Below are 26,979 nucleotides of genomic sequence, written 5' to 3'. Positions count from 1 at the left end.
TCAGTTTTACCGATTTCCATTGTTGTACGAAGCAGAAAGGCGAGAGACCTGCATACGGGCCGTTGCGAGCGTGTTCGGTAAGCGACGTAGCCGCTGTTGGGACTCGGGTCCGGCCGGTCTCTACTTTGGTAGCTGGCCCCCATCAACAGACCCATCGTCCAACTTTTGCAGAGAGGAGAGCGCTCGTACGTGAAGACAGAGGTTCATTCACAAAGATGCGTGATGAGAGATATCAAGAGAGAGAGAGAACTTTTTAGAAAAAGTCGGCGATTGATAAAGCCCCAAGTCTTCCAACACTGAGGGCCTCGAAACCGGTGTCCGCAGCTCCCGCCAATCCTGTGACTTGACGTCCGGCCTCCGGAAAGGAGCCAATAAGTCACACAATGCACTCGTAGGTCGAGAAGTCCAATTGGGGAACACCAATACAACGCACAATTCACGCGCCACGCCCCGACGACTCCAATCCTGAACGTCAACCAGGAGGAAATCCGAAAGGAGAGGGGAAGATGTCGTTGACCTCGGGGAAGATGGACACAGCTTAACTGAGCACGTTCAAACCTTCATGTGTGTGTTCAAGCAAAAGAATGCAGTGATTTTCTGAGAACTTCTCCCGAGGTGCCATCTCACGCTGAAAACACTGAGCCAGAAAAGGGGTCTCCGTGAATTCCCTTTCGTTTCGCTGGAAATCCATCGACGGCAGCAATCCGGGCTCACTGGACAAAAGCGGCGCTTCGTGCCTCCGTTCGAGCGCCGACCCATGGGCACTCCCGCAGACCTACAGGTTCACACACAATGGTACCTGCCACGGCGAATTCTACAACCGGTCGCAACACCGCGTTCTCCACAGCTGGTCGCAAATAAAGCGTGATAATGTGGTTCTGCTGTCGTTTTGCGTAGCCCTCACGGAGAACCATGGTAACCTTCACTATGAAGCTCAGCAGGGGCTCTGACCGCGGTGCGTGCCGTGTAACAGGGAGTGAGCAGCTAAAGGAGACTGAACACGCGTGATTGGCACGCCGCGACATCCTAGAATCTGAGTTGGTCGTCACCACAAACCATCGCGCACGTACGTTTTGCAGGCTCAGAATTCCGGTTCTACCTAGCTAGCACGTGCGTCATACAAGTAAATCGCAAAATGTTGGCCGTGACCACGTTCAGGTTAGTTTTGCTGTGGCCTCCGCGATTGCAGTAGCAATCTCGGAGGCCACGGTTTTAGGGGCGTAGCTCCTCTTAGTCTAACCTTGTCACGTCTCCGTTGTCCGGCGTTACCGGCGTAAACGGCAGTATCTCCCGTATAATGCAATAGATGGCGCTGTCTCATAGAAGCACATACAAACTGTAGTTCAGGGACGATATTCTAGATGGCGCTGTACACAATCTGTGTGGTCATCACCATTTCTCGTCTCATTTGCTAGATGGCGTTAATCCAATAGAATTGTGTGCAATATGGCGCTTGTGTGAATCGACACAAGATGGCGCTAGAAGTGTCGCTGCGCTCCGATTGGCTGCTGCGCGGGGAGCGAGCGCCTCTCTCATTTTCCTGGATCGTCGCCGTATGTGTCGGATCGTTGGTGCAGCATGAACGATGCGCAGCGGCGGGCGCTCGCTTGGCGGCAGCCAGGCGGATCCCGAGACGGTGCGCGCCAAGGACGCCGCTGCGAAACGGGCTCAACTAGAAGCGGATCTCGAGACCATGATTGCTTCAGGAGCTTCGCCCAAGCTCTTCATCATTAACCTGTGGATATGCTATAATTTTTTTCCTTTGGTTGTACGCCGCGAAAGTGGACACGCACGTGTCCGCATTCGCAGTATACACAAACGGAAAACAATAATCGAGATACCATTTGAAGATGCATAATAAATAAAGAGTTCAATTCACAGGAAGCGAGAGATGGAGGGAGAAAATCGCCGGGGCCATTCGTCCCTGACAAAGCGAGCTTTGTACCACTGATCGTAAGATACATCGCTAATTATATTGATCGCATATGTACTTCACCGCCTTCGAATTACGTATATGCCCGATTTTAACGCAATTATGCGCTAGATAACGGACGTCGAAGGGCTTGCCTCAAACTCGATGTCGTGCTCGCCTGTATTTGCGAGTTGCAGCGTGGCGGAATAACTGAAACTTCTTTTACATTGTACCCGCACTTCGCTTTGATGAGCTTCCTACTTTTTTGAAGCGTGGATTGGTGGAAGAAGCTTTCCAGGTCCTTCATGTTCAGGAAACCGCGCCCCGACACCAACGAAAGAGGGGGGTTCTATTGTGGCGTATGCACATTCGATTGTGGACGGCTCTCTTTGTACTACCCAGTTAGCGCCAGTGCTGCGACGAGGGCGCTGGTGGCGGTGTTTTTCGCAGCACCGCCTGGGCAGTCTGACGTTTATGAATAGCTCAATCGTTGCCTGTTCGCTTGGCGCGGCGCTCAGCACGGGTGCGGCCTGCGCGCAGCTGCAGGAGTTTCAGGTCCGGCACTGGGCTTCCCAATGGAACATTTGCGCAGCGCACAGAATCGGGGACACACTGCGCAATGGTCACAAAAAATGTCGCAAGTGGCGCCGGCGCGTGCGGTGAAAAGTACGCGGAAAGCATCGTGGTTCAGAAAACGGTTCTCCTTCCGCTCACGCGCGAGCTGTACCAGCGGTTTGACGCGAATCACGTAATGATCGGAGCCCAAACACGACTGTGCGCAGCGCTAGGTACACTATATTGCGCAAAGCTGCGTTTACCGAATGTGCACTCTCCAGTGTTGAGGACGTCCAGCCCGAAGCTAGAAGTCATATTGGCGACGTCCTCTCCTGGCATGTCGCTGGACTCGCTGCCCCAATCAGGGGGTAGTAAGCTTAGTAGCGTCTGGTGACGGGCTAGTTGGTACATAGTTGAAGTTGAGTTGACTGGCGCAAGATATTCAGACAGGAACAAAGAACAAAGGAGGTGGACAAGCACACAAAGCCCACAAGGACGCGGACAAGTGCGCTTGTCCACTTCCTGCGTTCTTCGTCCCTGTCTGGCCATTTGAGCCAGTAGATTTAACAGCAGCCGGGTGGTAAGCATTCAAGTCTCCCGCCAGAACTTGGTCAGCGCCGCCGAGCGATGACAGTCCAGCGACCTCACTCGCGCAGCATGCGGCAACGGGAAGGTTGTAAACACTGGCAATGCTTGTGTCCATAACTCCCACGCGTGCCGTCACTGCCGCACACTCTGCGCCACGCTGGTCACCGATGTCCACGACGACGTGAAGGAGTAACGCCCTCACGTAGAGGGACACTCTAGATTTGCCGGGCCGATGGCGTGGGTTCCTGCACGGGGTGACCGCACAGCTCGCCTCCTTGCAGACCGTCGGCGAGTGGTAGCCCACATATCCGGAAATGCGCCATGGGGGCTCTCCAGGCTGTACACGAACACATGCCTCCTGGAGCACGCCAGGCGCCTCGAGTGTGAGACGCGCGCATAGTTCTGCGCGGTGCGCTCCAGAGACCGAACGTTCCGAAACAAAGGGTATTCTCCCCTTCCTTTTGCTATGTTGCTCGTTGGGAAGGGCGATCGAGCCCGCCGCGGATTTGGCCGGCAAGAGCTCGCATGTGACTCTGAGTACCGTGCAGAGCTCCTTGTGAGGGCGTCGCAGGTATCTGGCGTTGTGGCCAAATCACCCGCTGCCACCGGTTGGGATTCAGACACCTCCCGTTGTGGTTGCTTGTGGCCGCTGGCGATCTCCGCGCGGGTTCAAAGAGCATCTTGAATCTGTTCGATATAGTAGATACACAACGAAAACCGGCCAGACTTTTGCCTGAGAAGTTTTAAACTTTTGGTCGCTGTAAAATTATCATTTTTAGCTGGTGCTTACTGTGACATTCATTACTCAGCCGAATTCCCCCCAACTTGTAGCCTTTTTACGCGGGGAAAACCTCGACACAAGGTGCGTGTCTCCCCCTTCGGTTTTGTTGTTTTTTTATTATTGATGCAATTCCTCTATCCTCAGTCAATTGGGCCCCCCTGTCTTACCCTCTCCTTCTTTTTCTGCTAAGGAATCATGCACTAAGGTAGGCACTTGGTGCCTCGAAGAAGACCACAAAAAAAATTACACCATCTCCCGCTAAAGGGGACCATGAGGCGATGCGAAGCCAGAGCACTTGCACGATCGCGTTCCGTTGGCGTTCGTTGGGCATGCTACCGACCTCGCGTCGTGGAACGCGAAGAGGGACGCTACGCGCGTCGTATCTTCCATCTAGCCTGGCCGTTAATTCTCGCAGGGCAGGCGGGCGAGAGGGGGGCAGCGTAGGAGAGGAGAGAGAAGAGGAGGGGACGCGCATGCGTCGAGCACATCGCGGCGTTGCGCAGGAGAGAATTTCGGCATGTCTAGCCAAAGCCACCTAGCTTGGTCTAGCCCGCGTTTCAGAGGAAGAGTGGAAAGGGGGAGGGGAGAGGGAGAGTGGAGAGGGAAAGTGGAGAGGGGAAGGGGAGAGGGTGAGTGGAGAGGAGGTGTGTGGAGAGGGTATGCGCATGCGCAGTAAGACTGGTCACGCCGCACACCACCACCACCACCACCGGATTGAGCTCCGCCTTAAGATACTTCGCATCTGAAACGGCTCTATCGATGACGTTCAAAAATTTCTCATCTGTTAGAGCCTTCATCTTCTCCAATGTCTTGTTTTATTTGTCTGGTGCAGCACTACTATTACGACTTCGACGTCTTGGAGTCCTTCGACAGCTCCATATTGAAGGACCCCGTGATATCCATCGAGACCAAAGGAAAAGTACCCCGCAAAGCAAAAGGTAAGTCACGAAGGTATGAGAAACTCCGCACCGGAGAACTGCTACAGATATTCGTCCCTACGCTCATGACTGCATTACGGGCATTGCACAGGTGAACAAGTTCTTTTTCGACAGCGCGTTTCTGAAAAAAGAAACAGCTGTCACAGCAAGACAATAATAATTATATCTGGGGTTTAACGTCCCAAAATCGCAACAAGACATCGCAGTTAACAAGGGCAGGTTGTGGTGCCAATGAATACGCAAGAAAATGAAATATTTAGTCCCTTTAGGTAACGCTAAGGAAAACGCTAATAATCATGGTGTAGCGCAAAAACACGAAACAGACACACAGAAACACACACCACAGCACCAATTAGCCCAAGAACGAGTCATTCTAAGAAAAACGCAGGCGAAAGCGTATGCACTCACGACATACCCATTACACTATACATCGACATGTTCAGTTGACTGAATTGCTACAACATTCATTCTGCATGCTGGCCTGGTCGCCGAGGTGCTAGTCCATGTTTCGCTTTCCTTTACTCAAACATCTTATTCTTGTTAATTCACGGTTGACTCGATCTATATCCTACAGCTTTATTTCACTTGATGGCTCATTTGGTTTACCTTTAATTAAATATAAATAACGTGTGAGTCACATTCACGTCACCTTAAATTTACTTTTTAGTCCGTTTAATCTACCTTAATTCACATATTATCAGCCTTATGCACTAATTTTCAAGTATAATTATTTAGCGTGCCCTTACTACAACAAGTACTCCGTCCCTCCCTCCCCTTCCAAGAAGCTCACTTCCCATAATTGCAAATCTGTTCTGCCGAGTCCCGCAAGGCAGCAGTAAGGAAATTACGAAAGGGAAGCTGACAACCACCCATTTCTAGCGCTGCTTCGTGCGCCTGCGCGTACTACTGCCGTTCTCGCAGATTATCGCTGCTGTAAGGCACTGATACTGCGAACGTCGACGCTCGCGCGATATAGTTAGAACTGCCGGAGACTGTACATGCATTCTAAATTAAATTGAAGTAGAATTTCTAGTAAGGATAGTGCAGGCAACACGCGAACGAACAATTTCAGATCGGCGCTTTCGAGAACTGCGTCCGGAAATTTGTTGCAGTCTTTAATAGAACGAGGAAAAAATATTTAATACCTGTGCGTAATATTTATTTATTTATTTATTTACAAGATGCTGTACGTCCAATTTCAGCCCTACAATGAATGGCAAAAGGCACTCGGAAATGCAATACATAACGAAACGCGCCTCGAGAAAAAACAGACATGTCCTTAATTACACAACCAAGTACAATATAAATTGTGGGTACTGGGCTTGCTGCGTCCCGTCCGTAGTTAAAGCAAGGACGACGGTGGCTTCAACTCACAACAATAATTTAACTCTACGCTGCATACGGCGGGGTCGGTCCAGGGACACGAGACGACGAGGCGGCGACCATGATCGGCGGCAGCCGCAATCGGCCAGCGCGGGTGGCAGCATCCGTCCTTCCTGGCAGCCAAGGCACCTCTCTCCTGGGCGGCGCGCAGGGTGCCCCTTTTAAGCCGCGCAGCTGGGCCACGCGCACTGCCTCTGCGCAGCACGTGGCGCTATCTCGCGATAGCCGGTGGGCGTGGTTCCCACACATCCCCCCCCCCCTTCAAAATGACGTGGTGGGGACCGGAGGATGGTCCGGAAAGGCCGGCTGCAGGGACCCTAAAGCATAGCGAGGACAATGAAAACCAGTAAACATTTTCTTCTCGTCGCCAACAAAATTATGTGCATTCAACGCATAACAATGCGAACGGGACATTACGGTACTTTGGGAAGGCCTATGAATGCTTCCTCCTCCCTCCAAAATTCGTGGAAAAACGGAACTGGAAAAAATGTACAAGTAGAGGGAATGAGTGATTTTCGCAAACCCCTCTTGTCCGTCACCGGGGACGCAGGTTGTACCACTTGTTTGCTGGCGTGGGTGACTGGGTGGCCAAACCCTGTTGAGGCATATCTGGATCACCAGCTGCTGCGTCTTGCCGTGCATAAAATGGTTTCAGATCTGAGACATGAATAGGGCCACACGCTTGATTAGTTAAGCAATCTTTCAGCATGTACGAAAGCCTGGATTTCTGGGTGATTCTATACGGTCCGTCCCACCTGTTAGCTAAGGAAGCGGCAAAACCTTTCGAGGCGTCGCTGAGCGGGTGTGTCCACTTCAACACCAAGTCCCCAACCTCAAAGCTAACGTTTTGTCGACGCTTGTCATACTGCCCTGCCTGTTCCATTCGGGACACATCGAGGTGCTGTCTGGCTTGTTGTACCGCGTCGGTCAGCCTCTGTCCCAGGTCCCCTGCAAACTTTGAACAAGGCCTTGAAGAAGCGGTTGCACATGTCAAAGCATTGTCCTGCGGAAAGCTCAATTCTTTGCCCAGGTTAAGTTGAGCAGGAGTGAAACCTGTTGAGAGATTATCTGTCGTCCTAGTTGCGAACGCTATTTCTGCCAGTTTCAGATCCCAGTCTTTATGACGCTCAGTATGCGCGCAAGCATAGATTTCAGATTTCGGTTTACCCGTTCCGTGATGTTGGGTTGCGGGTGATACACAGACGTGCGCTTGTGACGAATTCCCAAAACGTAACAGGAATCCGAGAACACCTTGCTGGTGAAGTACGTCGCGTTGTCCGTGATCAGCTGGGCAGGGAATCCGAACCTCGTGAGGGTTTCGAGAAGGCAGTCCCATACTTTCTGCGAAGTGAGCTTGCGCAAAGGAAACAATTTAATCCATTTCATGAAATGGTCAGTCACAACAAGCGGATACTGGTTTCGCCGCGGACTCATGGGAAACGGGCCCATTACGTCACATGCAACAATCTGCCATGGCGATGTACTCTCAACTGACTGCATTGTTCCTAACGGTAAACCCCCACGCGGTTTCGCCTTTTGACAAACTGAACAGGAACGCGCGTAGCGTAGTACATCCTGTTTCAACCCTGGCCACGTTACAGTACGACACAGCTTCTCCTAAGTCTTCTGCCCTGAAGAGTGACCAGCTAAAGCACTGTCATGGTAGTACTTTATGAACAATTTGCGGAGTTTGCGAGGAATAACAACTCGAAACGGTGACTCCACACTCCACACTACCTGAGGAAAGTACCGGAACAAGAGGCCTCCTTTTCCAAGCAGGTAGCAGTCTGTCTCCTCGTCCCTTCCGGTGTCAGTTGAATCACGAGCCGCTAGCTTTTCTGACACCTTACGACAAAGGCCATCACCTTGCTGGGCTGCAAGAAGCTCCTGTTTAGTGACCAAAGTGCCCCAACGTGACTGTATTGTCACAGCTGGTGTCGTAACCGCACACACTGTTTCCGGCTCGACCTGGGGTTCAATAGACAAAGGTGCACGTGAAAGTGCGTCAGCAACTGTGTTAGTGCTACCCTTCTTGTACTCAATGACATAGTCGTAGCGCTGCAAGGTAAGCGCCCATCGGGTCAATCGTCCCGAGGGATTAGGCAATCGTTTCAGCCAAGAGAGCGCTTGGTGATCAGTCTGAATGACAAACTGAGTCCCGTCCAAAAACGTGTCAAACTTCTTTAATGCGAAAATGATAGCCAGGCACCACGTTGGGCGCCGACTGTGGGTATTGGGCTTGTTCAGGAGAGTTCAGGAGAGTTGCTTGTTGGGCAAGTTGGTACATACTTAGTTAACTACAAAAGAAGCCACAAAACGTCGAAAATCGGAAAACAGCAGAGCGGCAGAAAACAGAGACAGAGCGCAGAGACGTGGCACTAACAACTGGCGTTTATTTCGGAAAAACCTTCCCCCCTGACCGTACGACGCATGCGCAGATGACAAACAAAACCAAACACCCCAAAAAGCACACACAGCTAATCTAAGCAGATCACCTCTGTGCTAGAAACAAAAATTCTTTCCTGGTAAGATAAACAGAAGCCGCACTAACGCATTTGTCTGGACGAAGTTTCCCAATATGGAATGCCTCAATAATCTCCCGTTCTCGCTGCGTCTTAGCCTTACCTAAAATTGTCACCTTAGCAAACAGAGGCGAACAACCACACAACTTGCAGTGCAGCGGCAAGTTACCACCAGAGCCCGTGGGTAGAAGATTTTCATGCTCCCTCAACCTAACATTGACACATCGACCCGACTGTCCAACGTAAAACTTGTCACAACTTAAAGGGATGCAATACACTACACATGTGTTACACGCCGCTGCACTGCAAGTTGTGTGGTTGTTCGCCTCTGTTTGCTAAGGTGACAATTTTAGGTAAGGCTAAGACGCAGCGAGAACGGGAGATTATTGAGGCATTCCATATTGGGAAACTTCGTCCAGACAAATGCGTTAGTGCGGCTTCTGTTTATCTTACCAGGAAAGAATTTTTGTTTCTAGCACAGAGGTGATCTGCTTAGATTAGCTGTGTGTGCTTTTTGGGGTGTTTGGTTTTGTTTGTCATCTGCGCATGCGTCGTACGGTCAGGGGGGAAGGTTTTTCCGAAATAAACGCCAGTTGTTAGTGCCACGTCTCTGCGCTCTGTCTCTGTTTTCTGCCGCTCTGCTGTTTTCCGATTTTCGACGTTTTGTGGCTTCTTTTGTAGTTAACTAAATTGGGCTTGTTGCCTCCCGTCCGTAGTTAAAGCAAGGAATACGGAGGCTTCAACTCGCAACAAAAAACAACAATAATTTATTTAACTCTACGCTGCATACGGCGGGGTCGATTCAGGGACACGAGACGACGAGGCGGCGACCATGATCGGCGGCAGCCGCAATCGGCCAGCGCGGGTGGCAGCATCCGTCCTTCCTGGCAGCCAAGGCACCTCTCCCCTGGGCGGCGCGCAGGCTGCCCCCTTTAAACTGCGCAGCTGGGCCACGCGCACCGCCTCTGCGCAGCACGTGGCGCTATCTCGCGATAGCCGGTGGGCGTGGTTCCCACAAAATGCAGCCCTCCCGCCGCGGCAGCCTATTGGATATGGTGCTCAATTGCTGACCCGTAGGTCGCGGGATCCAATCCCGGCCGCGGCGGCCGCCTTTAGGCGACGGCAAACTGCTAGATACCAGTGTGCAAGAATTTAGGTGCAAGAACCCCAGGTGGTCGAAATTAGATAATTCAAAAGGTAAGATAAGGTGGCTTTATACTAAAAGGTCGGTGAGACTCATGGCGACTTACCACGAACCTTAAAAGCTTACGCGTACGCTGTGAATCTTTATTGTTCAAACATGCACAACATAAGTCTCTTACCGGCACTACGTGGCAGATCAAGATGCGGTGCCCATATATACCGGGTGGCCGGTATACGGTTGTGCGGCGTGAGCAGTCGCTTGTTTTGGTGTTTTATTCTGCATTGGTTGTGTGTGTTTGTGTTTGTGTGGCTTTATCTCTGTATATGTTATGGATACTGTGTTTTCCACGTCGATTAATTCGAATTTCGATGGATCAAGGTGTAATCGCACCCCATAATTTTTTTAACCACGAGAAATTGCCGCGAAAACTGAGTTAGGGGAGTAAATAAATACTACTACATCAGCCACAAAAAACTGTCGACCGAGAAATACCTCTCAGAAAGCACCGAAGAAGCTTTGTAAAGGCAGTAAAAAATTACTCTGACTATACTCGCTGAAAAACATCGACGGGGTAAATAAAAACTACCGTTTCTGCGCTCAACAACTCTGCATGAGCGTAATTTATTTTTTTACTTCGACTGGCACGTGCTAAAAAAAACCCAGAAAGGTAATGCGCTAGAGGACATGCAGTTTACTCTCTTTTCTGGTTATTTTTGTTTAGTGTGTACTTGCGGAAGCACACAAACGCGCACGCAAGTCATGACTGGAAACTCTAGCCGAGCCGCCGCGCACGTAGCGCGTAGACACTACGCATGCAGCAAGCATGAATGCACAGACTACGAAGTAAGAGTAAAGATTAGTGAGAAATGGGAACCTTACACGTTCGTTTTATTTCGTCTAACAGTGACAACGTCCTTAAAGTTTTTCGTTATGTGGACGACTTCTTAGTTTTTTTTAACAAGTGTTCATCCTCATATGAGCATGCGCTGAAGTGTGTTCTAGATGATTTTAGAAATCATGGGAAAGGGCTAACCTTCACTTTTTAACCTCCAGAAAAAAGTTAGCTTCAGTTTTTAGATTTGCTATTGATGTTCAACGAAAGTCATGTTTGCTGGGCGTACTCTTCGCGTGCACAAAAAGAGCTCCTTCCGTACAATTCAGCTCACTCAAAAACGGTAAAGCGAGGCATCGCAACTCTCTGTTTTGATTCAGCACTTCGGAAGTCGCACATTCACAAGGTGCAGGATAGTTTATCCTTCAATTGGGGAGGCTGTTTCAAGCCGGCTTTCCTGGGTCGGTCGTCTTATCTGTTGCTGAGGCGCTTCTTAAGAAGATGAAGCACCGTTGCTACTTAAATGCCGCGAAGCCCCTGGTGGGCGTCCAGAGGCCAGAAGTGGTACCCTACGTGCACAAGGTCACACATAGCCCCAAAAAGGTGGCTAGCCGGTTCAACGTGCCGTTGGCTTTCTCAGCCCCCCAGAAGCTCGCTCAGCTGAGCCGTCGCACCACCTGTGTGGAGGAAAAGGGAAGCTGTAAAAAGAACCATGAACGGCGTTTCGTTCATTGTGCCAACAACGTCGTGTACGAGATGCCCCTGACCTGCGGCAAGGTATATATCGGCCAGATGGGGCGCTGCCTCATTGACCGGCTCAGGGAACACGCAACAAATCTAATTAACAAGGAGAGAAGTCATCTCGTCGACCACTGCATGACATGCCCGAATTGTCAACCACGTTTCCGATGCGCAAAAATTGTAGGCAGAAGCAGATCAAAAACGGCTCGTGAAACGTTGCAAGCGTTTCTAATCGGAAAAGCAGGTGAGGAGTGTGTCAGCGACACTTCCATTGTGCTGTATTAGGCGGAAATTGATTTTCTTTCGCGGCATGTTTGATTTTTCCGAGGACCGTTGTAACGATGCGCCTGCGCAGCCTGTTGGTATATAAATCATTTGTTAGTTTGCGCCTGTGCTCGTGTGGTCTTCTCTTGTGTTGTGTGGTGTTACGCTTTTAACGATGGCTCCCATGTCACCAACTAGCCCGACAGTCAACTCTCTTAAAGCATATTAGTGAGAACTAACAGACAATAATGCCAAAGAAAGTATAGGGGGTGTTATTTTAAGTAATTAGAATATAAATGTGAAGAAAGTAAAGTGGACGAAAAGATAACTTGCCGCCGGCAGGGACCGAACCTGCGACCTTCGAATAACGCGTCCGATGCTCTACCACTGAGCTACGGCGGCGGTCATCCTCTCGTCCGCTTTATGGGGTATATATGTGCATTTTAACCTAGGAGTGGTAGTCAGCGCCGATCGCGGCCATGGCGGCGAGTGCGGAACACTCTTTTTTCTGCCTGTTGGCGTCACGTAGCACATGATCTTTTTACAAGCTGGCAGCTGACCAATACGTCTACTTTACTTTCTTCACATTTATATTCTAATTACTACAGATAACACCCCCTATACTTTCCTTGGTATTATTGTCTTAGTTCTCACTAATGTTGTGTCTAACAAAGAAAAACGAGCCCTTAAAAGTCACCTCCTTTCCTTCATTCGTAGCGAGGGTCTAAACAGGGTCTGTTTAGGCACCGTGATCGCACCACACGAGAGCTCGCAGAGGTATATCACATCCACATCAGGGTATCTTGTATCAGCCACTTGTCATTAACTATTTCAGCAAAAGAAGTGTCGCTTAAAAGAAGTAGCAGCAGATATGGCGCGACAGCTCCGGGCATTGCACCTACGACGGTGCGCATGGGCAGCGGGTGACAGGGTCGGTATGTATATGTTTTCCTTTGCTGAATAAAGCCTTCAGTTGACAGTAGCGCTGGTGTTGTTCCCTCTCTTTGTCCGTGTGGCAGTCTGCGCTAGAAAAAGTTATCGTGATGTATAACGGAGGCAGTGCAAAACCGCGTTAGGTGCAGAAAGCTTTTGGAGGCGGGCACGGTAGACTCAATGCATCGGCTAACAAGAAGGCTTTCACCTTCCAGTCATTTCAGGAGATTTTTAGCGTTGAATATAACGGAATCGTAAACACAACTGATATTTTCGCTTGCCTAGAAATTATCCTTTAGGTTTTTTTTTTCACAAATCCTACTGCCACATGATTCATGGCCGATCCGCTGTGGTGGATTGAGCCATTCATGTAGTAACCAACCAACCAACCAACCAACCAATGCATAAAGGACCCTGTGAGTTTTTCAATCCAACTTATCTAAACAATGACTTCAGTACCTGCAACCGATATTGTGGGCCCTCAGCACGTGGCCGATGATCAAGAGGTCGCACGGGAAGTTTCTGAGATGGTATCGCATCTGGTAAAATATCGCGCTTTTTCCGTCCTGCGGGAGATAAGCACCAATAGCCGGCGGGAAGCGCGCGCGAACGATCGCCTCGGCGCGCGCTTTCTGATACTCGCCGAACATCGCAGCCCCGACGCAGGAAAGTTTTCGTCACGGAAGTGCTTGTAGCACACAACTCGTAGCGGATGGTTACTTTCCGGTTCTTGATTTCACAACCAACGCTACACGCAGTTTCTTGTCCCATGGGTACCGTTGCAGGCTGCCACCAGGCTCCGTTGCGTACGTCCGGCACTGCGGAAGTTGAGCAGCATGTTCGTCGCCTTCGGAGGCAGCCACTTCTATTACAATGGGTTCAATTGTGTTCAAAATGCGAGAAAACCTCCTTATTTCAACAGACCGCAGCACAGGCGGAACTTTTCAAACTCCTTTTCAAGGCACGGGGCAGCGCTCCACAGCTAGCCGACGTGGCCGCTAAGACCACGTGACCCTGCAAAGCACGTCACGCCGACGGTGGCGCCGAGGTTTCCAGTGGTGGGCCTCGTGCCCAAAACTGTTTTTTACAACCTGACAATGCTTCGACGAGAAGTTTAACAGCAGGTTTGAGGATCTAGGAGAACATTGCCAGCATACGCGGTTCTTCTAAAACGTTAATGAAATGTCTAAAAACTGCATTCCATCATTAAGAGACAATTCTTTAGTAAACTTTAGCCCTCCACCATTTAGTTCAAATCGTTCAGTCACTGAGGTAACCACGGATATAAAGTCGTCACCACTACAAAAAAATTAAGGCACCTTCGCTCTAGTGGTGCCAAGCCTGAAGGAAGTGTAGCCGGCCTTTCCCTTCATTCTTCTCTCTCTTTTTGTCGCTGTTTATTAAATGCGAAGCGTTTCTTCGCGAATCTCAGGCACTTTGGGCGTTTCTATCTACGTATCTATCTAGCCGCCTACGTCTGGGTGCTTTCCCGGTCGTCTCCATAGGTTGTAATATACCAAAATTTGCATAGCATAGGATGAATGTATGACGATTCACTGGTGACGACATGAACAACCCAAAATACCTGTCGCGTACGTCATGAAACCATTTCCCTCAGTGACGTGTGGCACATACCCACATACCTGAGTTCATATTATGCGGGTATGTGCCACAGTTAGTTTCAATCAGCCCAGTTACCGCGAACATACACATTCATACGGAAGGAAAGTGATAATAATAGTAATTGCTGGGCCTCTAGCATTTCGCCTCCATCGAAATGCGACCGCCGCGGCTGGGATCGAACCCGCGACCTTCGGGTCAGCAGCCGAGCACCGCAACCACTACACCACAGCGACCGACGCAAGGAAAGTTAGCGAGCTGACGAAAGAGCACGCCTGGAAGACGCTGGGCTGCCATCCACACGTCCACGTGGTCCGCAACGTCGACCACGTGAATTAAGCAGAAACCGGGGTGAATGCTTTCTACAATAACTCTGCCGAGAGGACCATGTCCTTCATAATTACCGATGACTTCAGCATTGATTTATCAAAACTCAACAACGCCTGGTGCTTAGACGGCATGAGGAGGGCTTGGATGTGGGCAGGGCATCACAAAACCTCGGTGCACGTCCAGGACACGAGGCATCATAGATCATTTCTTCGTAAAAGCCATCCACGGTTTCCACCAGCTCTACTATGCCTCGCACTTCACTACACTTAGACCGTTCGTCGCCGCGATCACGAACGAATCCAATAACAAGTCCTGTCCAGCTGCTGGTGCTCACTGATCACGGTGATGATGACCTCATTCAAGAACTGACAAGAACCCCTTCCACACATGCACACGGGTTCGTGAAACGTGCGTGTGTTCTACGTCATAACGGATAAGTATAAGCATAACAACTGTAACGCAACTGTAACAACTGCAACTGTGACTGTAACGTACGTGCGGTGCGCCTGCGCGTGCCACTCGGCTGTGTATCTAAGGAAAATTTTTTGAATAAAGCTTAGTTGCGAGTAGCGCCTGTCCTGTGCATCTGTGTTCCTTCATTGTCCTACTCGAATTTGCGCTATCCAGTGGTAAAGAATATAAGCACTACATATCAGCTTACTGCGTCTGGTGTTGGTAACACCTGTGTTGCTGTTGGCAGCGTTAAGCAACCGCAAACTGGTTATATAACACATGTGCGACACTTCAAAATATGTGCGTGCGTATACCATTCGCATATTTCCCTAGCGTCATTCCGTAACGTTTCGCGCAATGTGAAAAATTGCGACACAGTCGCCTTCCTGCGCATGCTTCGCATAACATCGATTCCACGGCACGTGGGATCTGCCGAATTTTTTCTATTTCTTTTTTTCTCCCTGGTGGGAACCGAGAGCACTCTCCCCTTTGACGCCTCGTTCCCCAGCTAGCACGTGTGCAGGCCCTGTACGGCTTGACCGCCGGAAACCGCCGTTAGACGGTAACATGGCTACTATGGCTACGACGTCAGGCCTTTTTGTCAGGTGCATGCCATGCGTCGCCCCTTTCCCCGCGTGGACACTCGCGTCCGGGCGCCACTCGCAACAGGGCACGCTAGCACACGCTACTGTGCTACACGTGTCCGCATTGGCCGCCAGTGACAGCTCCCTCTCCACATGAGCTCGCTGCTGTCTGGCGCTTGCTCGCCGCGAGAGATGCCACGCACTGGCTCGCCAGCCTGCAGCGAGTCACTCATGTGCTGCCTATGAAGGTGACTTCTCGTTCGCGCGTTCGGTGGTCCCCGTTGGTGTGGTAACCGCAGCGCCGCAGGCAAGCACACTCGATCGGTCTTGCGGAGTTACCCTAGACGGCCCGCAATCCCGTGATTGTCGCACTGTGCTGCATCTTGGGTTAATCAACCCGTGTTCGTTGACTACCTGCCTCGAGTGCGTTTTCTGCGCCGGTGCAGTACGTCGCGTCCCGTCCCGGTCGCGCTCCTAGGGTCTCGACATGTATTTCTTTCTTCCCTTTCTCTCTCTATTAATATCTATTCCTCCTCCTTTCTGTCATTCTCATTGTTTATTCCTCTCTCTTTCATTGATTCTCTGTCTCTCATTCTTCTCTCTATTTCTCTCTTTCATTGCGTGCTGCGCTTTATTTCGTCCCCTCCTCCACACCTCATTTCCCTTTCCTACCCACTTGCTATAGTGCGCTGTCACGGGGTCATGACGTCGACGAAGGCAGCAGTCGGCCTTTCAGACTAAACTCGTTATTTGGCGGAACTTGTGGCCAGGAAACGGAAACTCAAAATACAGCCATACACACTGTACACTGAGAGCGTCGGCCGTCGAAAACCTGATCCGGGGCACGGCGCGTCGGTATTTATACATGCGGCATCGAACATTCGAGCCTGATCGCTGGTGGCCGCGTTAGTTCGAGAATAAACGCAGGTGTTCGCGCTTGCGCGCTCAAGCCCAACGGATTATCCCAAAACAATCTCGAATGTTCCCAGACATTCTGGCGTGGTTTGCGCAAGACAGCATGCTACACGTGTAGTGGGCCGGTAACAGAAGTGTGTGGCAATACTATACACGGCTATTCTATGCTCTGCTAGCGTGCCTAGATAAGCGAGTCGTTACGACGCTCGCCTTTGGAGTACGCGGGTTCGAATGCCGCCTTGCCAAGAAATTTTTTCGCCTCTTTCTCTCACTCTCCCTGTACTCGTTCTCTTGCCCATCAGGTTTATTGCATCCCACGCCCAAGAAATCGGCGCAAGCGTTCTGGTAGCGGAGATGAAGAAGAGGACGAAAAGAGCGCGTGCCGCTTTATGATGGGGATAGCCTGCTCGGCTCAAACCGCTCCGCTGTTAAAACTAAGTAATCTTACACGTAACGAAAAACCTTGTAGTTCAGTAAGGGCAGGGAGAAACGCTGAAGACACAGCGGCATATCGCTGATTCCTTTGGGTGCAGTGGGTAACAATGGGCGGTGATCTGTCTCTACGACGATCTTGCGCCCGTATACAAAATGATGAAATCTTTCACAACCGAACGTTGTGCCCGTCGTCTCTTTTTCAATTTGCGAATACCTTTGTTCAGTTTCATTCATCACGGGTGATGTATACGCAACAAGCCGCCAGCTGTCACCGTGAAGCTGTGGAAGTGCGGCGCATAGTCCTTGTTTAGAAGCATCAGCAGAAAGTTTTGTTTCCCTGGCAGCATCGAAAACGGTCAACAAAGGTGCGCTGCTGAGCCATGTACAAATATCTGTCCATTCGTTAGCGTGATTTTCCGTCCATTGAAACTTTGTCTCTTTTTTGATGAGGCTGTGCAAGAGTTCCATCCTTTCTGCCAAATGCAGAATGCCTTTCCCAGAGTAATTCGCAACGGTTAACACCCTGTGCACCGCAACTTTGACCGTTGGCTGCGACATTTTGGCAAGATACATACTCAGTGTGGCTTTTGGCCTTATTCCATCTCGGTTGATGACACAACCCAAAAAGTCGACTTCAGTTAGCCGGAACCTGCACTTGCTCGTGTTAAAGGTCAAACCAGTGTATTCTGCCAGTTGCAATGCATTCCTAAGGCGCTTCTCACGTTCTTTAGTAGCGCCCCAGACGAGGATAATAATGAGAACTAACAGACAAAAATGCCAAAGAAAGTATACTTTCTTTTTGACATTTTTGTCAGTTCTCATTAGTGTTGTGTCTAACAAAAAAACGAGCCCTTAAAATTCATCTTCTTTCCTCCCAGACGAGGATGTCATTTACATACACCTGCACCCCAGGAATCCTGTCAAAAATATCGCTCAATGTTTTTTGAAACACTTCAAGAACCAACGCGATACCGAAGGGCAGCCTCGGAAAGCGGCAGCCTCGGAAAGCACATTTTAAGCGACCAAAAGGCGTGCCAAACGTGCAGATTATTGATGTGGTGTCGTCCAAACGAATTTGGTGGTATGCGGAACCAGCATCGAGGCGAGAAAAATATTTAACGCCAGCGAGCCGGGCCCCAATATCTTCACGTTTTAGCATCTGATAGTGTTCACGTTTCAGGCATCCATTGATATGCCTAGGATCAATGCATACGCGTAGTTGTCGTCCTTTTTACGTACAATAACAAGCGGGCTCACCCAGTCCGTTGGTTCCGTCACTTTCGTGATGATGGCTCCCCGTTACACGCGGTGCAGCTCATCCCGCTGCGGTTCTTGTAGTGCCAAGGGTACGCGCCATGCTGGCTTAACTACAGGTACCGAACCAGTACGTAATACCATCCGATACTGACGTACTACGCAGACCATTCCTTCGAACAGGTGAAGAAATTCCTGCAGTATTTCTTCAGTAGTGCCAGCGCCGACAGTATCCACTGACCTCGCCACCAGTACCAGCGTTTCACTTGCACACAGTCCGAGTATTGCCTGGTTGCCTTTCTTGACTATGAAGAAGTCGAAATGACCGGACTGACTCTTAATGGCCACTGGTAAGGTCGCAACACCGAAGTGTTTGATAGCGTCACCGATATATGACCGTAGAGTGGAGCTGCTTGGCTTCAAACTGTGTTTACCTTTGCACTTCCGATAGATCGAGAATGGCAGCGAGATTGGTTGGGGGCCTGTGTCCACCTCAAGAAGGCATCCTGGTCGGCCACTTTAGATTTTTACGATCCCGTCCGTCGAGCTTCTCACACTGCAAATTTTTACGCCAAGGATGTCGAAGGTGTCCAGCGCATTGACCCCTTCGCCTACTGTAGGCCCTTTCTTGCAAAACGCTGCAAAGTGATTTGCGCCTCTGCAGGCAAAACATGTCTTTCAAACACCGGACGCCTGCTTTGCTCATGCAACAGGTTAGTTTTTATGCGGGCTTGTTTATTTCTTTTTTTTTTGCCGACGCGACATGTTTCTTGGCGTCAGCTCACGCCTCGTTCGGTTGACTGGCCAGTACAGCGACTTCGCACGTTTGCTCTGTCTTGGCTAAATTTGGCCTTTCACTTTGCGGAGCTTATTCCGCAACTTTGGCTGATGTATACTGAACACAACCTGGTCGCGAATAATTGACTCGTTCAATTCAGCGAAGTTGCAGCTTCGGGAAAACTTTCGCAAGTCGCGCAGGAAATGCTCAAAAGGCTCAGCTTCGATGAAGGTACGACGACGACAGCCTTCACCGAGCTATCACTTCTCAAACCGTGTATCATTCAGCCGTAATGCAAGAACCAAAAATGCAGCAGATCCCACGAACCGTGGGAGTCGATGTTATGTGAAGCATGCGGCGGGAAGGTGACTGTGGCGTAATTTTTTTACTGAGCGAAACGTTACAATATGACGCGAAAGATTTGTATAAATTTGATACGTACACATATATGTCGAAGTGCCGCATATGTGTTATATAACCAGTTGTTTACAGTTGGGTAACGCTGCCAACGGCAACGTGGGTATTACCAACACCAGAAGCGGTAAGCTGATATGTAGTGCTTATACTTGTCCCTTATGATAGAGAACGCACGCACGTTTCACGAACCCGTGTGCATGTGTGGAAGCAGTTCTTGGCAGTTATTGAACAAGGTCATCATCGCCGTAGTCAGTAAGCACCAACAGCTGGCCATTACTTGTTATTGGATTCAGTCGTGATTGCGGTGACGAGGGGTCCATGTGTAGTGAAGCATGACGCATAGTACAGCTATTGGAAATCGTGGATGTCTCGACCATTTGGTCCACAAACTGTCTGTCGATAGAGCCGGCGACATGTCGTCATCCTTCGCGTTGGTGAGTTATAGGCCATCGAGGCTGGTAAGTCGGGTAGTGCTACGTAGACCAACATCAGCGGATGGCGCTTGTCGTATTCGTAGACTACCTGGGCGTATGTGGCCTAAGTAGCCTAGTCTACAAAGCGGGTGTTAATCAATTTGGCATCATCGTCGGTCAGCATGAGGCCATCGCCCAGCCTTGAAAGAAATGAAGAGGACACTGCGTCATTCTGGCGGACTAAGTGCACCTTACGGTCCGATGTTGCGAATATCATAGTAACTTTCGTTATTGCATTCCTCCTGGGTCGAGCAGTGCTTCAATATAGCTTGCTTAATCATAGGAATACAAATGTCATGTTTATTAGACTGCTATAAAAGCGGCGCCAACACTGGCACCACAGACGTTAATCTGATATGACGCCTGTATCGTAGGATTACGTATGTAGTGTTTATTCGTTTCTTCTAAAATTAGATAGCCACCACCACAACCACAATCGACTTTGAACCAACATTACGCCTGCATAGGCTGTTTTTCTAAACCAGTTTATAGACCTGGCGTGGCTCTGTGGTAAAATACCTGATTGCCGCGCTGAATGCTTGGGTTCGATTCCTGCTGGGAACTCCAATTTTCATTCTTTTCATTCGTCGCGTCAACGCTGCCGATATCGGTTTTTCTTAACGCGCTCGCATTTAAGTTACCAATGTCTGTTCTCGCCGTTCCTGGGCATATATATATAAACTGTCAATCACCTGTGGCGCACACCCGTACACCGCGGCCCGTGGTAAACGGGTATGTGCCACACGTGTCTAGAGGGAAGCGTTTGATGACGTACGCGAAAGGAATTTCACGTTATTCATCTCATGACCAGACAGTCATCTTCGTCAAGTTCTGTTACCCTGCCATGCCAATTTTGGTCTACACCAAGGTAAGGAGGCGATCATGAGAGCACCCAGACGTAGGCGGCTAGATAGATAGATAGATAGATACGTAGATAGAAACGCTCAAGGTGCCAAAGGTTCGCTAAGAAATGCTTCGCATTTAAAAAGCACTTTATTTAGGAAACGCCCCGAGTATACAGGGCGCCCCTGGTATCACGCATCGCTATTTCAAAAAGAAGGAACGAAGTTACGCGATGGTCCCCTAGTACATATTGTTCCCAGTATACTGTAGTAGCAATTACGAATTTTTGCGTTAATGAGATTTAGTTAATTAGTCACAGTTAAGATTCTAATTCAACAAGTACTAACCTAATCATTAAAATGTCAAGGAGGCATATGTAGACATGCTCAAATGACATCTAACTGCGCTATTTTGAGCAGCGTACTAATTGCGTGCTCATTTTTTCCAGCTGACAAAGAAAGCACGCGAAATGTGAAAACTAACAGGTGACTACGCTCCCACCCGCAAAAGGTGGGACGTTAGTCTTGACTTGCTACCTCAGAGTGATCCTATTCGTGGGCGCTGCTTCCTGATGCGCGCTGCAGCCTTGTCGTGTGATGGAACGGTATATTAGGCTAGTTGGTGATTGGAAATCGACATATTTACATTTAGTGTAATATGTCGAACCCTAGCCATGTGTCATTTATCAGATTTAGCGGGCTTTTTTTATTAGGTAAAAAAAGCGAGCACGCAATTAGTAGGTTGTTGAAAAGGCGCAGTTAGTGGTCATTTGAACATGCCTACATATGCCTCATTGACATTTTAATGAATATGTGAGTATTTGTCGAGTTAGCAACATAATTAAAACGAGTTAACTAAACCTCCATTCTAAAAAGACAGGGCGTGCAACCACGGAGACAAGAAACAAGTCAGGACACCACAAAGGCCGACTAACAACTGAAGAGACGCACAACGGCGGAAAAGACGAAAGGCACGAAAACTTATCTGCGCATGCCCACGCAATAGGCGAATCTATCAATCCGGCACGCGGGGGAGGGGGGGGGGTCGACGTGGAAGATAACTGTTAAGGCATTTGATGTCACCTTTATGCAACTTAATCGACGGTTGGCTCACGCACGCCCTACCACTATTCTCGATATGCCATGCCTCAATCATCAGGCGCGTTTCTTTATTTCTGTGTAGGTACAACACTGCGCATTCATCGAATTTTGGCGCACACTTATACTCTCGACAATGTAAAGCTAGGTTATAAGGTGAGCCTCCGGTTAGCGATCTCTAATATTCCAATAATCTCTGCTTAATGCAGCGGCCCGTCTGTCCTACGTAGAAGCGGCCGCAGCTGAAAGGAACCTTATACACCACACTTGTACGGCAATCAGTGAATTTGTTGGTGTGTTTTACGAAACAAATATCGGTTCGCTTCTTGTCTTTTACTCGCTCATTCTTCCTCTGCACAGCGGCACAAATCTTACCTAGCTTATTGGCAGCCGTGAAAACAACATTAACGCCGTATCTACTTCCTACTTTATTTAGCCTGTGAGATACGCAATTAATGTACGGTATACCTACGACACGTTTCTTCCTATCGCTTTTCGTGCTTTCTTTCTTTTCCGCCGTTGTGCGTCTCTTCAGTTGTTAGTGGGCGTTTGTGGTGTCCTGACTTCTGTCTTGCGTCCGTGTTTGCACGCCCTGCCTTTTTAGAATGAATACTTACCAACTAGCTCAGCTCTCTGTTATTCTAACTAAACCTCATTAACGTGTGTGTCTAATACAATATACTGGGAAAAATATGCACTAGGTGTGCTTCGCGTAACGACGTTGCAATTTTTTTAAATCGTGCTGCGTGATATTTGGGACAACCCGTATATAGCTTTCGACATCAGAGACTAGTGTTGGCTAAGCTTTACTGTTAGGCACTGCAAGCTAGCATCTTCGACACGCAGAGAACACGCACCGACGGCTGTCATGACGAGGATGAACGCGCACTGAAGAAGTACTCAGACGTTTTGGCGCATTACTGGAAGCAGAGGAAGCGTCTCGCGCTGCCACACAAGATTCTGAGTCGGGAGAGAGCGGTGACCTGGAGAACCTGCCCGCACGGAAACACGCATTGTAGTCAGGGCCTATGGGCGGGCATCCAAGCTCCGCCCACCGGACATGCGCAACAACCTGCGCCACATGGTGCTGGAGAGAGAGAGAAGCAACTTTATAAAGTGAAAATATTTTCACAGAGGGATGGCGGTCAGGCCGTGCCTGGCAGCCACCTCCTCGGCTCGTTGTGTGGCCCGGACCTGTACTTCGAGGCTCGTACTGTGGAGTACACTTTCCGACGCCTCGGGCGAGGGAATGGTCAGGAGATCGGGCGGGGGTGGATCCTCGCTGCAGTCTCATAGTATGGGAGAGAGGGAGGCGATGAAGCCACACTGCAGGCAGTGTGCACTGAACAGATCGGGGTAAATGTGTGCGTACACCTGTGTGCACGGGAAGGAATTCGTTTGGAGACGACGTCACGCGATCTCTTGTGGTTTCGTGAGTTTGGGATGCGGCGGTGGTTTCGTTCGACGCCCGAGGCGATAGTGCTGGGCTATTTCGTGATAGGAGGCCAAGGGCCCGCCGACATCCGCGGGGTCCGTGGCGCGTGCCACCACTCGGTTGAGGAATACTCGAGCTTGCCGGTGGGCGGCCTCGTTCCCCGGGTTTCCCGCGTGCGCCGGGACCTAGATGAGAGATATGGCAGGTGGATCCTCGTCTTCGAATTGGGCGAGGTACTGAAGGAGCCGCAAGGTACCGGGAGTAACGGTACCGCGAGCGAAATGGGAGATCGCGGTTTTCGAGTCACTGGGAATCGTGGTGAATCCGGAGGACACCGCGAGAGCTATGACCGCTCCCTCGGCTTCGGCGGGGTGGAGGACACGGACGGAGCCGGCTACTCGTAAGACTGCGTTGGTGTCGAGGGGGGTGCGAGTAGCCATCACGCTTAGTGCGTACGCGCTTCGTTGAAAGGGGTAGCGTGCCGCGTCCACGTAGGCCGTATCGGGCCGCGAGGCGTAGGCGTCTTTAAGGCTTGGGCTCGTGCTCGCCGTCTACCGTCGTGATGTCCAGCAAGCATATTTTTCGGCAGTGGCTTGATGAAAAAACGTCGACGTAAAGGCGGCGGTATTGAGGCCGGGTCTGCGCCCGATGACGAGGCGGTGAGGCCTATGCGAGCAAGTATCCAGCGGCCGGTCTTGCTGCCGCGAAGTCGCTGTATTTGTGCCGTACGGTGCGCTTCGATGAGTTCGTCGACGGTGTTGTGGATGCCGAGGCTGAAGACATGCGACGTAGAAGTCGTACGTACGAGGCCAAGAGCCGTCTTGCACACTTTGTGGATGAGTCAGTCGACTCTGTCCCTCTCGCAATCCCAGTAGGCGAAGGTAGGGTAGCGCGTACGTGAGACGAGAGATGACGAAGGCGTGGATAAGCTAGAGCAGGTGTTTTTCTTTCATTCCTTGCTTTGGAGCCGACACACGAGAGATGAGACGGGTCGTTTGAGTAGCGGTGACGGTGAGGCGTTGAGGCGTTATAGCGCGATGGTGTTGGCTTGATTCGATTGAACGAATAGGCCTAAAATGCGGATGTGGTCAACGTGCGGTACGGCTTCACCATTGGCATAGACGTGGATGGCCGGTAGGGGAGGAGACTAATTCCTACGGCGGTCAGGACGGCGAAGCAGTAAGAGCTCCGGCTTGCTCTCCGAGCACGTGAGGCCCGCCTGCGTCGCGTGGCCGGCGATGGCGTCGGCCGCACGTTCGAGGGTCTCCTCGATCTGCCCGCCTGAGCCCGTAGTCGTCGACAGCGTGACGTTGTCGGCGTAGATGGTACGGCGGAGACCCTGGATCCGATCGAGTGAAGAAGAAAGCGTGCGCATGACAAGGTTAGATAGGAATGGAGACAAAACTGCTCCTTGAGGGGTGCCTCTGCCTCGGAGTGTGAGGCGTTTAGAGGTGCAGCCAACGAAAATTCGATGGTGCGTTTAGAGAGGAAGTCGCATACGTAGTTGTACGTCCGCTCGCCAGGATCAATGGCGCCAAGGTTTGTGGCGATAGCCGTGTGTCGCACCGAGTCGCAGGCCTTATGAAGATCAACACCGAGCACGACGGGAGTACCGGCTTTCGGCGCGGTCCGAAGGAGGTCGTGGTGTATCTGCACGAGCGCGTCTTGCGTAGATAGGTGGGCGCGGAAGCCGAGCATCGTGGGAGGGAAGAGGTCGCTTTCTTCAGCCTAGGTCTGCAATCGGGCTAGGACAACGTGTTCTACCAGCTTGTCAAGACAAGAGGTGAGCGATATCGGGCGCAGGTTGGTGATGTCCATCTTCTTGCCTTGTTTGAGGATAAATACGAGCTTCGCGTGCCTCCACTCTTGCGGTATGTGGCCCGAGCGCCAGCACTCGTTCGCGTACTGCTTGAGCGCAGCCACCGATTTGGCGTCGAGATTTCGGAGGGACTTGTTGCTTACGCCGTCAGGCCCAGGCGCCGAGGTTGTGTGGAGTTTGAGTATGGCCGCGTATATTTCTGCCTCCGTGATATCTTCGTCCATTTGGGGGTTCGTTTTGCCGCTGTACGGGGGCAATTTCGCCGGTGGCGCGTCCGGCGAGACTAGGCTCACGTAACGAAGAGCTAGTTCGTCGAGCAGCTCGGCGTCCGTGCCGTGGTAGCGATGAAGAAGCCGTTGCAGCTGTTTTTTCGCAGACAATTTTGATGAGCAGGGATCGAGCAAGTGCCGCAGTAGGTGCCTCGTTCTCTTGGAGCTCATCTGCCCATTGAGGCCGTCACACAGCTGGCCCCATTGCTGTCGCTCGAGGGCGAGGCTGTGGCTCTCGATTTCGTGCGCTAGCGTCTCGAAGCAGCAGCGTAGCTACTTGTGACGCTGCCATCGCCACCTGCGCAAGAGGCCACCGTGTGCGTCCCGCATGTGGAGGAGGCGAGAGTCGGTTGTGGGCCAGTCGGCGGTGGTCTCCACCTCGCGGGTTGTGGCTTGCGCGTGCTCTTGTAATGAGGTGATCCATTCGCTGATGTCGGTAATGGTGTCGCGGGCTCTTTCTTCACGCAACTGGCGGAATTTCGGCCACTCGGTAATGCGAGCCGTGGGTTTCGGCTTCTTAGGCGCGTCTCGATTGTGATCGCGAGGATGTTGTGGTCGTTGCCTGCCAAGAATCCCGAATTGTCCCAAGTAGCGCGCGTCACGTTCTTGCACAGCGTGAGGTCTGGCGAGGTGTCACGGCACACACTGTTGCCTATGCGTGTGGGCGGCTGCTGTGGGTCGTTAAGCAGGGTGAGGCGAAGGTCTCGTACTAGCGACCAGAGCTTTCTGCCTTTCGGGTCCGTGTGCACGTAACCCCAGTCGGGATGACGTGCGTTAATGTCGCCGAGCAAGAGCAGCTGCGCGTCACCGACGAGAGCGATCGTCTCACTGAAGAGGTGGAAGAAGCCTGCCGCTTTCTCACGTGGGGAACTGTACACATTCAGAACGAACCAGCGACCTGCCTGTGCGCTTGTGACGGAGAATCTCAACGAGCGTGTGCTGAATGCCCGTGGCTTCTATTTCGTGCTGCACGGCCGTAGCTAGCGTAGATGTGCAGGGGGAAGCGTGCGAACCGAGCTGATGGTAGGCCGCGTAACCGGGGAGGCTGGAGGGGTGGATGTCTCTTGCAGGGCGATAACTTCCGGGGCCGGTTCCGTCGCCTGCGGATCAGCTTGCAGTTTCTGTACGAGCTGCTGCAGGTGGCTCCGTTTCTTACGGCACGCCCTGCAGTCCCACTGCCACACGGTCAGTGTAGGATGCGCCATGATTAAGCCGTTCCGTATTAGGGGCCCGCCTGCAGCGTGGCAGGTTGGCCGAACGCGGGCGAACGCTGGCGGCTCTCGAGGCGCGCGTTCGCCCGCGGCTGTGGTGCCCTCCGTGTAATTTTTGAGGGTGTTTAGTGAAGTATTGGTGGCCTCCGTATAGGCCTGCCTGGCTGCCCAGGCGGCGCTGCGAAAGCGGTGCTAAAAAGCGCCCCCTACGTTAAGTTCATTGGTTTCGAGTAGGCAGACTGGCGGCCGCATGCAGCACTAAGCTCAAATGCACAATGGAGCCGCCGCTGTCGGTTGTGCTGCGCTTTGGATGACGGCCAATTTCTGGCGTGGCTGAGTTCTTCCGGCCAAGCAATATGTGTAAAGGGAAGAAGCTCGTCAACGCCAAGTATGTTTACGACGTGCAGGAGATTGAAGGAACCGTTTCGGCGCGCTCCAACTCGCAAGTGCAGC

The 26,979-nt window shown here is 51.0% G+C and overlaps 1 protein-coding gene across 6 annotated transcripts in view; it reads left to right on the top strand.

Moving 5' to 3' along the window:
• Nucleotides 1–26,979, top strand: part of LOC119372473 (protein shifted) — a 709,384-nt gene that overhangs the window by 203,848 nt on the left and 478,557 nt on the right. For 5 of the 6 annotated variants that reach the window (XR_007417709.1, XM_049419637.1, XM_037642946.2 and 2 more), the window contains exon 3: nt 4,669–4,774. The exons of the other annotated variant lie outside the window; for it this stretch is intronic. Coding sequence is in view for 4 of the 5 variants with exons in the window: in XM_049419637.1 (XP_049275594.1) it covers nt 4,669–4,774 (106 nt within the window). In the remaining variant the exon portion in view is untranslated. The remainder of the gene's footprint in view (nt 1–4,668; nt 4,775–26,979) is intronic. 6 annotated transcript variants of the gene reach the window in all.

Source organism: Rhipicephalus sanguineus, chromosome 10 (assembly GCF_013339695.2).
Source record: "Rhipicephalus sanguineus isolate Rsan-2018 chromosome 10, BIME_Rsan_1.4, whole genome shotgun sequence".
NCBI classification, from domain to species: Eukaryota; Metazoa; Arthropoda; class Arachnida; order Ixodida; family Ixodidae; genus Rhipicephalus; species Rhipicephalus sanguineus.
Note: the sequence above shows the minus strand (reverse complement) of the source record. Positions and strands in the feature narration are given on the sequence as shown.